The following is a 12173-nucleotide window of genomic DNA, read 5'->3' on the forward strand; positions in this document are numbered from 1 at the left end:
AATTGAAATCTGGTTGCAAAAGCAGTATTACAAGAACAAATATGATCAAATTTTCTGAAGGGGGGGGGTGGTTTCAAAACGTAGGCTAAGCTAAAAATGCACTTTCTTTCCCCAAGAGGTTTAAAGGGGAGCTGAGGGGCAAGTTTTGTTTTTGCACAGAAGGGTGGTGGGTGTATGGAACAAGCTGCCAGAGGAAGTGGCAGACGTGGTTACAATTCAGAATCCAGAATCAGATTTATTATCACTGACTTGTATGACGTGACATTTGTTGTTTTGCAGAAGTGCAGTGCAAAGGCAAGATTACTATAAATTACAAAAATTAATAGTGTTTTAGAAAAAATAGGAATGATGAGATAGTGTTTGTGGGTTCATGGACGGTTCAGAAATCTGATGGTGGAAGGGAAGAAGCAGTTTTTGAAACGTTGAGTGTGGGTCTTCAGGCTCCTGTATCTTCTTCCTGATGGTAGTAACGTGAAGAGGGCATGTCCTGGATGGTGAAGGTCGTTAGTGATGGATTCCTCCTTGAGGCACCACCGTTTGAAGATGTCCTCAATGGTGGGGAGGGTTGTGCCTGTGATGGAGCTGGCTGAGTCTACAACCCTCTGCAGACTCTTGCGATCCTGTGCATTGGAGCCTCCATAGCAGGCCATACCATAATTAAATTGCAACATTTAAAAAGGCATTTGGACAAGTTCATCTATAGGAAAGGTTTAGTGGGATATGGGTCAAATGCAACCAAAAGGGACTAGATCAGTTAGGCACATTGGTTGGCATGGATGAATTTTTGTGTTGTACAACTCTTTTGATTATCCCCTATTGGTTGTTAGTGAACCAGTTGCCACAGTCTGGAAATGGTTTCTCTTCAGTTGATCTCTTTTTTTTCAAGTTTATTGTCATGGGCAAACATACCTGGGGTATAAATGCCATGAAAATTAGATTTTTGCTGCAACAGCACAGAACATTACAAACATGACAAATGTAAATTACATAAACTTAAATTAACATAAATTATACATGCACAACAAAATAAACATAACCACATTGGTGCAATTTGAGGAAAATATAGCCTTGGGTAGAATTGAGGTTTTCCAGGTCGGTTCAAGAACCTGATGGCAGTGGAAAAGAAGCTGTTGTTGAATCTTGCGGTGTGGGTCTTCGGGCTCCTGTACCTCCTGCCTGATGGCAGCAACGAGAAGAGGGCATGACCCAAATGGCGGGGGTCCTTAATGATGGATGTGTCCTTCCTGAAACATTGCCTCTTGTGGATGTCCTCAATGGTGGGGAGAGCTGTACCCATGATGGAACTGGCTGAGTTCACCACTCTATGTAACTTCTTGCATTCCTGTAGATTGGAGTTCCCATACCAGGCCCTGATGCAACCAGTTAGAATGCTTTCCCCTGTACATCTGTTGAATTTGGTCAGTGTCTTTGACATGCCAAATCTCCTTCTACTTCTAAGAAAGTAGAGACACTGGTGTACCTCCTCATGGTTGCATCTTTGTGCTGGGTCCAGGATAGATCCTGCACGATCTTGAAACTGCTCACCCTTTGCACCGCAGACCTCTCAATGAGGACTGGTGCACATTTACCTGACTTCCCCTTCATAAAGTCCACAATTAGTTCCTTGGCTTTGCTGACATTGGGAACAAGGTTGTTGTAAAGACACCACTCAACCAACTGACCTACCTCATTCCAATACATCACCTCATCGCCATCCGTGATTCTGCCAACAACAGTGGTGTCATTAGCGAATTTGTAGATGGCGTCAGAGCTATGCCTAGCCACACAGTCGTAGGTAGAGAGAGAATAAAGCAGCGGGCTAAGCATGCAGCCCTGAGGTGCACCTGTGTTGATGGTCAGTAAGGAGGAGATCACAAATGCTGCCATGGCCGTATTGAATGGTGGAGTAGGCTTGAAAGACCTAGATGCCTACTCCTGATCCTATTTTCTTGTGTGCCTGACCTGCTGAGTATATCCAGCATTTTCTGTTTTTTATTTTGTGTATTTCCACAAGTTGGATAATCTAATTGTTTAATCAGATGAAAGGATTGGATAAGGTAGAAATAGTGAAACTGTTTCCTCTGGGATTTGAAACATCAGATCATAATTTCAAAATTAAAGGAGATCACTTTGGAGTGACATTTAAGAAACTGTAGTGGACAAGTGGAATTATCCTCTAGTTGTGGTAGCCAAATCCATTGTAATTTTCAATTTAAGATAAATAAGATCTGATGCTGCTGGATAGGGTGCAGAGAAGATTCACCAGGATGTTGCCTGGGATGGAACATGAGACAGGACAGGAGAGGTTGGGTCTGTTTTCCCTGGAGTGAAGGAGGTGAAGAGGGGAGTTGATTGAGATATGTAAAATTATGACGGCTATAGATAGGGTAGATGGAGGTGAATAAAACTAGAGGACATAGGGTAAGGGGGAAGAGATTTGGAGGGGATTTGAGGGGCACTTTTTCCACCCAGAGAGTGTACTTGGAATGCATCGCTGGAGAGAGCAGTAGAAGCAGAGTCACTAATTGCATTTAAGAGGTATCTGAATGAGCATTTGAATTGCCTAGGCATTATCAATTACGGGCCAAGTGCTGGAAGATGGGACCAGTACTGATGGGTGGCCTGGATGTGGTGAACTGAATGGCCTGTTTCCATGCTGTATGGTGCTTATAAGATGGACAGGTTTTTATTGTGTATATGTTCTTGGGAATGTGGATCAAAGGGATAAATGGATTTGAAGTGCAGATCACGTGAGATCTATTTGAAGTCTGGAATTGTTCAAGGGACTGAACCTTGCTTCCTTTCTCGTATCCCGATGTAAACCTATAAAGAATTTCTGAAAAGTCAGGACTTTTTGCACATTTTCTCCTTGAATCCTGAAAACCTTGCTGAGTGTTTTTAGCACTTTGCTTTGTTGGATTATTTATTCATGATCATCAAAACTGTTTTATCTCCCCAGGTTTCTTTTGGGTTTTACAGCTCTGCCTTGTTCTGTAGTAACAATTTGGTCTCGAGTTCCAGGATGAATTGCTATGAAGGCGGCTGAGCTAATAACATTGTACTGATCATAAATTTATAATGGTCTATTTTAATTTTAACCTGTAATTTATTTTAATCTGTAAATTTCAATGGGTGGCACAGTAGTGTAGTGGTTAGCGTAATGCTATTATAAGATGTCTTTATTAGTCACATGTATGTCGAAACACACAGTGAAATGCATCTTTTGCGTAGAGTGTTCTGGGGGCAGCCCACAAGTGTCGCCACACTTCCGGTGCCAACGTAGCATGAACATAACTTCATAACCTGTACGTCTTTGGAATGTGGGTAGAAACCGGAGCACCAGGGGGAAACCCACGCAGACATGGGGAAATTGTACAAACTCCTTACAGTCAGCGGCTGGAATTGAACCTGGGTTGCTGGTGCTGTAATAGCGTTACGCTAACTGCTATACTACTGTGCCTGCCATTGATCGGGGTTCAATTCGCGTTGCTGTCTGTAAGGAGTTTGTACGTTCTTCCCGTGTCTGCGTGGGTTTCCTCCGGGTGCTCCAGTTTCCTCCGACATTCCAAAGATGTACAGGTTAGTTCATTAACATGGGTCTAATTGGGTGACCTGGGCTAGTTGGGCCAGAAGGGCCTGTTACTGTGCTGTATAAATAAAGTTTAAAGGTTGTGGAGACAACATGCACAATTGAAGAGAAAAACCATTGTATGAATTAGCCTTCAGTTAGCAGCTTTCTACATTGTGCACTTGGGCTCCAGCAACTTGTCAAGATTAATCAAACAAAAGTTCTTCCAAATGTATTGGAACTCTTTAGCAGAAAGTGATTCTCTAAATACTCCAACTGGAGTCATTGCTTTTAATGAAGAGAGGGACATGGATTTATAACATACTTCCTTACAACAAAGTCTTTTTTCCGAGGGAAAGGGATTCAAAAACTAGAGGGCATGGGTATAAGGTGAGAGGGGAAAGATTGAAAAGGGGACCTGAGGGGCAACATCTTTGTGCGGAAGTTGATGTGTATATGGAACGAGCTGCCTGAGGCAGGTACAATAACATTTAAAATACATTTAGATATGTATATGGATAGGAAATGTTTACAGTTGGACAGATACATGGATAGGAAAGGTTTAGAGGGATATTAGCCAAATGTGGGCAAGTGGGACTAACTTAGATGGGCATCTTGGCTGGCATGGATGAGTTGGGTCAAAGGGCCTGTTTCCATGATGTATGACAGGAGACCATTCTGCCAAAAAAATGTCAATGTCGGCTCTCGCAACCAACAGCCCCTTGAAGCCTATTTTACTCAGTATGCCCAACCTGCCCCCTTATTCTCCTACAGACCACCTACATTAAGATCAGTTTACATATCCAGTTAAGCTGTCAGCACAACTGTGGGATGTAGGAGGAAACTAGAGGGCCTTGGTGAAATCCACACAGTTACAGGGAGAATGTGCAAACTCCTCACGGAGCACCGGAGGTCATAATAGAACTTGTTCACAGGAGCTGTGCATCAGTGGACTCTGCCACCTGTCACAATTTCAGTACATCTGAAAGCACGTGTGGCAAATGTACAGCAAAATTCTGATAATCTGGCATCCAGTTGTTTGGGAATTCTGATGGTTCAGCATCTCATTCACTCATTGATAATTGGTTTATTGTTGGTAAATGGTCCAGAGTGTAAGTGGGGTGAATGGTCAAAGTTGAGGGTCTAGAGTGGGCCGGAGCTGGGGTCCAGACTGTCGGCTAGATGTGTGACTTGAGCCATATTCCGAAGTGTTCATATTATTTCCCTCTCCCTTTAAACTCACTGGGTTTACTAAAAATAAATGATTACACTACTATCCAACATGTGAAAAAGTGAAACACAAGGGTTTTGGTATTAACAAACAATCTGCTGGAAGAACTCTGGGTTAAGCAGCATCTGTGTGGAGTGGGAGGAATTGCCGACACTACGGGTCATGACCCTGCATCAGGACTGAGAGTGGAGACAGTCTTAATAAAGAGATGAAGGGATGTGGTGAGATGGGGGCCAGAGGTGATTGGTGGGTTTTGGTATTAATATGAGTAAAACCCAATGCATCTGACATGCAGACTTGGTATTAATAGGAATAACATCCAATAATTAGAAAGTCTGATGGTCTAGCACTACCAAAGAATGCTGGATTATCAGACTTATTTTACTGTAACTGTTTATAAGCAGGAAACGTATCAACTAGTTTGTGCACACTGTGCTCTCATAAACAGCAGAATAATAATTAGAGAATCTATTTGTAATGTTTATGATGTACAAGTAATGGCCCAGAAAGGAAGTCTTAAAAAACAGAGCTGTGCTGGAATTGTCTACAACGACCCACAAGGGTATAAAATCTAGATCGATCCAACATTATATTTCTAAAAGGGTCAATTTTCTATTTCAGCCACCAATAGTACCGAAGCTGTCTCATGATGGGGATACATCAAATTTCGAAACCTACCCAGAAAATGAGTGGAAAAAAATTTCTCCTGTGCCTCCCAAGGATCTGGAAATTTTCAAAACCTTTTGATTATGCCACCATACACGCTAAAGTGAGTTTCTGTTATATAAGTTGTGACAACCTGCAATAATGTTTCTGTAAAGTGGTTACTTAGAACACCGAAATGGACGGTGTAACATTTTGTGATTTTTCTGTTTAAGGCCAATGTTTTTCCGTTTGAATTTTGTTATGTATTCATCATTTAACTGCAGTTTCCTGCCTTAAGTTCTAATGACAAATAGTTGCCCCATCTTAAAAACCACCAGGTGTTCTAGATAAGATTGAGTGTTAGCTACCTAGAAAAAGCACAATTGTTCTGATGCCATCAGGGGGAAATAATTTATGTGGAGAGACTGGAAAAGCAGGATTTGTTTTCTTTGGGACAAAAGTTGCAAAGGCATCTGATTAAAGGTATTTAAAATCGTGAACTGTCTAGACAGTGTGGATAGAAAGAAACCAGTGTGGAGCAAGAAGCCGGGAACATGGATTGAAGGTAATTACCAGAAGAAATGAAAACGAGGTGAGGAAAAACCTTTTTATGCAACAAGTGGTTAGGGTCTGAAATCTTGGTTTACTGAATCTTGGTGGCCAGTGATGATGGTCGCTTGTCTAATACTTTACTGGCAGCCCCAGTGATTTTTGCAGCAAGTTCTTAGTAACTCAAGGTGCTGGAGGAACTCAACAGGTCAGGCAGCATCTATGGAGGGAAATGGGCAGTCAACATTTTGGGTCCAGATGAAGAGTCTCGACCCGAAACTTCGACTATCTATTTCTCTCCATAGATGCTGCCCAACCCGCTGAGTTTCTGCAGCACCTTGTGTTGCTCCAGATCCCAGCATCTGCAGTCTCTTGTGTCTCCTTTCTTCATAACTACCTTGATCACACCAACAGCCACTGTCAGTCTTGAGTCACAGACAGCAAAGTGACCAAGAGGTGGCTATTCAGAAAAGCTCTCCATGCACATGGAGGCGATTTCAGTTGTAATGCTTAGAAGAACATGACAAGAAAGAAATTGCAGGTCTATGGGGAAAAAGCAGGGAAGTGGGAGCTAGTTGGATAGCTTATAGGTGCAATGCAGACTTGATAGGTGGAATGCTCTCCTTCTGTACAATAGCCATTCTGAATGATGTTTAATCAGAAATGGCAGTCTGTCAGAAAACCTTAACTATAACGTGCAGCAGAATAACATTGGTCATTTCAGAAAGCTCATGGTAAGCATGTGTAAATTAGTTTCTGCATTTCCTTCATTACAGATGATTTCTTCTTCCCCACAGAGGACTGAGTAGAGGTGTGACCAAGGTGAATGTGCTTAGAAGAAGAATCAGGCATCAAACTGCACATTTGTTCCTCCACTTTGATTTTTCAACGCGGCTGCCTGTGCCTGGTGTTCCCGTGCAAGTCAGCACGTTGAAAGGTTCCAGACATAAATGTGGTTTGACTTTGATATCAATCAATGTGATACAATTGAAAGATGCATTCTGAAGTCTGGAAGTCTAAACTGGATTTTTTAAACATAGAATATAATATAGATTATGTAAAAATAAATCTGAATTTTTATGGTCATTATTTTATTGCATGTCCAATATGACACCTGTTTTTAATTGAATTCTTTGATTGTCTTTTAGAAAATCTATTATTAAAAAAACAGATCCGGATTCTTTATTATTGTAAAATTGCCTTGATTAAAAAAGCACAATTACTTCCTTACAATGATGTATTTTTTTAAAAAAAACTGTTTATATAGGTGTAAAATTAGGGTCATATCATTTTGTAAATACGGATATCCAAAATGGATGCACTATGCAAATATAATTGTTTTTAAGTTTTAAAATCAGGATATGGTTTATAAGAATATGTATATAGATTTTGTTTAAAGGGATCATTCTGAATACCAGTATCTTGCCATTTTCTCTGTTTGCTGTCATACAGCAAAGTGTTCTGGAGTTATCATTGGCTCCCATCAGTTAATGAATTGTAAATTCTATTCTAGTTCTAAAACAGGTGTGCAAAGTAAATATTGCACTGTGTGTGTGTGTATGTGTGTATATATATATATGTGTATATATATATATATATATATATATATATATATAGTTGCAATGGCAAAGAAGCTTATGGCTGCTGCTTGTTTCCATCAGCATTAAATGGAAGGTTGGGGTCGTGAAGGGTTTAATTCTAAAACTTCCGATTCATTATTGTATCAGATTTTTTTTCTTAAGTGTATGTGAGTTCAGGATTTAAGCACAGAATAAATAATGAGGTTGAGGTGAGCATCAGAGCTTTCAGACTTGAGTAAATTTTGGAGAGCATGGTTCACTAAGCCTCTGTAACAAGCACATTATTCATGCTGCATCAGTATGAGTTTTTTTTTAAATTGAATAGCAGCAACACTTTAAAAAAAAAATTAGACATTACATTTGTTTTGACAATGTTTGCATGTATTCAACAGCTGGTTTAATTGATTGAAAGAAACTCAGTACGGCACTAAATTGAGGACACGTATGATCTTCCTTGTTTGTTATATCTTAATTTTTTCTGACCTCTAGTCCCTGACTATTCCTTTTATCATCTCAAACAATGAACAAACTGATACTGCTTCTCCACCAGTGCCAGTCCTCTTTAAACATGCTGACCTAATAAATGTATTTGCCTAGCAGATTAACGTGTTCCCTTTAATGCCCTTCTGATGGCCCAACTCAGCAAAAACACTTGTATGTGGACAATATCATTCTATGGCCAGCCCAGTCAGTGCACATAACACTTGTTGCCTTATTCACTGCACAGTTGACTCCCTCAGGATCAATGGCCATAAATCCCTCTCCTTTGAAAAGTGGCTCATTAGCTGAATTTTATTTATATTGCTAAATGCGCTTTATCCAACTGTTGTTTGTCATTTGATGAAGTTGATTAACTGTATGCCAGACAGATGAGAGATGCTGACTGAACACTTATAGAACTTCAAGCTGAAATTGTTATTTTTCAAAGGCATTTTATTAAATATTGTGTACTGCAAATCAATCTTATTTTTGTTGTGTACTTTACAGTATTAGGGTTTACAGCTAGCCTGCATTTTTGTTTGAACTGCTTTATTCATTGACTACTATTTAGTTGGTATTCTCTTAATATTGCTTTATAGACAATGCCTAACTTCTGTTGTTTGACAAAATAATGTAGATTAGCTACTTGATAATGTGTAAAATTTGTAAAGGAATAATTTTACTTTTAACAAGAATATACTGTACAATAGGTTTACAGATTTCCACATTTGCTATGATGATCATGACATTTAATTGTCACTTGCACAGCCTGATTACCTACAATCCACATCCTGCAAAGAAAAGCAAAAAATTGAAACCCAAATTGGAAATGGAGAGGGCCTGTTGGCAAAAGACTCGTGGTTGCCTTTTCTGAATACACTGATCTTTCGAGTTTATAAGTTGCAAAATAGATTACCACTCAGTACAGCTTAGTTTATGCAATATTTGTTATTTAAAATGTACAAATGTTTATTGTCATTAGAAACCACTTTTCACTTGTATTTGTACCAAATTACAGAAGCAAATGGGAATCTAATGATGAATTGTAATTGTATCAGAGTATTAATAATACTTCACTATATTTTGAGTTTCTTTTGCTTAGTTACAGGCTCTCCATTAATTCAGACACTTAAAACCTAATGGTGAAGTAAAAATGAGTTCTTTCAGAAGCTTGGCCTGTGTATTTACAGTTGAGAAAATAGGTAAGAACCTGCTGATGTGTGTTTTTGATCTTGGAGGTGCTAGGTGCAACCAGTTAATGACTGTTTCAATCCTGATAGAGGACCTGATAGAGGTGTATAAGATGATGAGAGGTATTGATAGGGTAGATAGTCAGATGCTTTTCCCCAGGGCTGAAATGGTGGCCACAAGAGGACACAGGTTTAAGGTGCTGGGGAGTAGATGTAGAGGAGATGTCAGGGGTAAGTTTTTTTTACTCAGAGTGGTGAGTACATGGAATGGGTTGCTGGAAATGGTGGTGGAGGCGGATACGGTAGGGTCTTTCAAGAGACTGTTAAATAGGTATATGGAGCTGAGTAAAATAGAGGGCTCTGGGTCAGCCTAGTAATTTCTAGGGTAGGGACATATTCGGCACAGCTTTGTGGGCCAAAGGGCCTGAATTGTGCTGTAGGGTTTTCTATGTTCTATTTGAGGAGGATCAAAGATGGAGCTTTTTGTACAAAGGACTTCTCTTTCTCTCCCATTCATGTAAATGTGACCAACCTACAGAATTTTCTTAACCTTTTAATTTCTGTTTTCAAAAAACTGGCATTGCATGTTGCAGTGTACACTTTTGTGCAATCATTTATGGGCCATTTTGATCATAAGGTCTGTTTAGGGGCCTATTCCAGTATCTGCAACCTTGTGTACCAAAGTCTGGTGGTGTGGCAACACTGCCCATGGTTTGTAATGTTAAAACTCCTTGTGTGTACTGGATATTACTGTTTTGTCATGTGGTTCTTTCTGGAAGATAGACTGATAAAGTACAAGAGCACGAGAAAATAAGAGCAGGTCATTCAGGCCCTCTGCCCTGCAATTCAATATGATCATGGCTGATCTATGTTGGCCTCAACTCTCTTGTGCCAGTTCCCCACAGCCCTCAATTCCTCCATCTTACAAATATTTATCTCTCTCCACCTTCAATATATCTGATGATCTGGCCCCCCACCACCCCTTGGGGCAGAGAATTCCAGGGATTTGCCACCCTCTGAGAGAAGAGATTTCTATGCACCTCAGCTTTAAATGATCAGCCCCTTAATTTGTAACCATATCCCCTTGTTCACTACTCTCCCACTAGTGGAAATGTCAATGTCCACCCTGTCATTGCCCCCTTTTGAATCATGTATTTTTGAATATAGTTATCCCTCATTCTTCTGAACTTCAAGGAATAAAGACCCAAACGGTCTGATCTCCATCCTAGAACAACCCCCTCACCCAGGAATGAGCCTGGTGAATCTTCTCCAATACCACTATATCTTCTTCTGGATAGTGAGGCCAAAACTAGTGAGAGAATTGTTCTATAATTCAAAGAAGCTTCCAGTTAAGAAAGCACACCATTCTCAACTATTTAAGCAGGCTGACTTCAGTTGTTGGACTTGTAAAGTTTCCAAAATCTAGTCCTACCTCTGTGATTGTTGTCATTTATGGGCCATGTGATTGTTACTACGAAAACTCTGCAGACTGGCTTGGGTTCCATCTGGGCAGAAATCCAAACATCAGAGTCCTTTTGGGTTTGGCCATTGGAGCTGCCAATTCAAACCTGCTGTCATCAGTCTATCTATAAGAACTTTTGGAAGCTGTTATCCTCCTGGGGTTAAGTGACTGGACCATTCCAGCACATTGTGTGAATGTTTCAGGAATTTATTAACAAACTGGATTGTCTTAAACCTCCATTCTGACAGATGGTTCATCTGGACCCAATCCACATTCTAGAAACTGGATTTAGTCCCTTGTGATCGGAATTTAATTTAAGAGTATAATTTCAATTTGCTAATTTATCCTAGTCTTAGTTGTCAGATATTTGAAGTGTAGCTGTTGACATCAAAAGCTTGAAGCAGCGTGTGATAAATCAATGTTTTTCTCCTGGATTATCACTTTCAGCACAATCTGTAAATCAAATGTACAGAGAAACAAAACGAAACGAAAGCAACAAACAAACTGCTGGAAGAACTCAGCGGCTCGAGCAGCATCTGTAGGAGGAAAGGAATTGTCAATGTTTCAGGTTGAAACTCTGCATCAGCACAGATGCTGCTCGACCCAGAGTTGTTCCAGCAGATTGTCTGTTGCCCTAGATTCCAGCATCTGCAGTCTCCTGTGTCTCCAATGCAGAAACTTAGTCGGAGCATTCTTCGGTATGAACTGATCACAATTATTGTCTCCTTGATCAGGTTTATTTTTAACCATTCTAATTATGCGAACATTTGTTTTGTAAGTCAGTTATTCAGCGTTGTACAGTCATTGATTTATTCTTTCAGTTGCTGAAGTGCAGCCAAAAAGCTAGGTTTGCCTTTCTGGACTGTTTTTCTTTGCAGCATTTAATAAACCACCATTCTTTTATTTTATTGTGTCTTTATTTTAAAGTTACTTGGAATTGTTATTTTGAAGTAGGGTTGTAATGCTACTTTCACACACATTTTGATTCAAACTACCAATTGATAGTGGATTTCTACAGTGTAATCTATTCATCTACCATGATATAAAATCAACCACTAGTGGCATTGTAAACTATTATCTGCTGTGAAGTATGTTGGTATTAGGGACTTTATGGTGAAGCTCTGTCATAGTGCAGAAACGGGCCCTTCTATACCAAGCATAGTGTACCCATCTATGCTGATCACAGTTTACAGACTTGGTTTGGAGATGGCATGGAGATTCAAGTGCTTGTCTAGATGATGTTTGAGAGTCTCTGCCTCCACTATCCACTCAATTGTTCCAATTTTCAACCTCCATCCAGGTGAATAAAATCTTGGGTTCCCTCTAAACCCCACCTGGGCCTTACCTTAAATTTTGTCCTCTGGTTTTATACACCTCTGCTATGATGAAAATCTTTCTTATTATTCACCCTATCAATGCCCTTTTTTAAAAAATTTGAATGCTTCAGTCCATTCCCCTTGAGCCTCTT

General features: G+C 40.0%; 1 protein-coding gene across 3 annotated transcripts in view; it reads left to right on the plus strand.

The window, feature by feature from the left end:
- prkx (protein kinase X-linked) overlaps window positions 1–11585 on the plus strand; it is an 85238-nt gene extending 73653 nt beyond the window's left edge. For 2 of the 3 annotated variants that reach the window (XM_052026080.1, XM_052026082.1), the window contains 2 exons: window positions 5421–5568; window positions 6770–11585. In XM_052026080.1, coding sequence (XP_051882040.1) covers window positions 5421–5546 — 126 coding nt within the window. In that variant the 3' untranslated portion in view covers window positions 5547–5568; window positions 6770–11585. The remainder of the gene's footprint in view (window positions 1–5420; window positions 5569–6769) is intronic. The other variant, XM_052026081.1, reaches the window with a different exon arrangement.
- Window positions 11586–12173: the final 588 nt, after the last annotated feature.

Source organism: Pristis pectinata, chromosome 11 (genome assembly GCF_009764475.1).
Source record: "Pristis pectinata isolate sPriPec2 chromosome 11, sPriPec2.1.pri, whole genome shotgun sequence".
NCBI lineage: Eukaryota > Metazoa > Chordata > Chondrichthyes > Rhinopristiformes > Pristidae > Pristis > Pristis pectinata.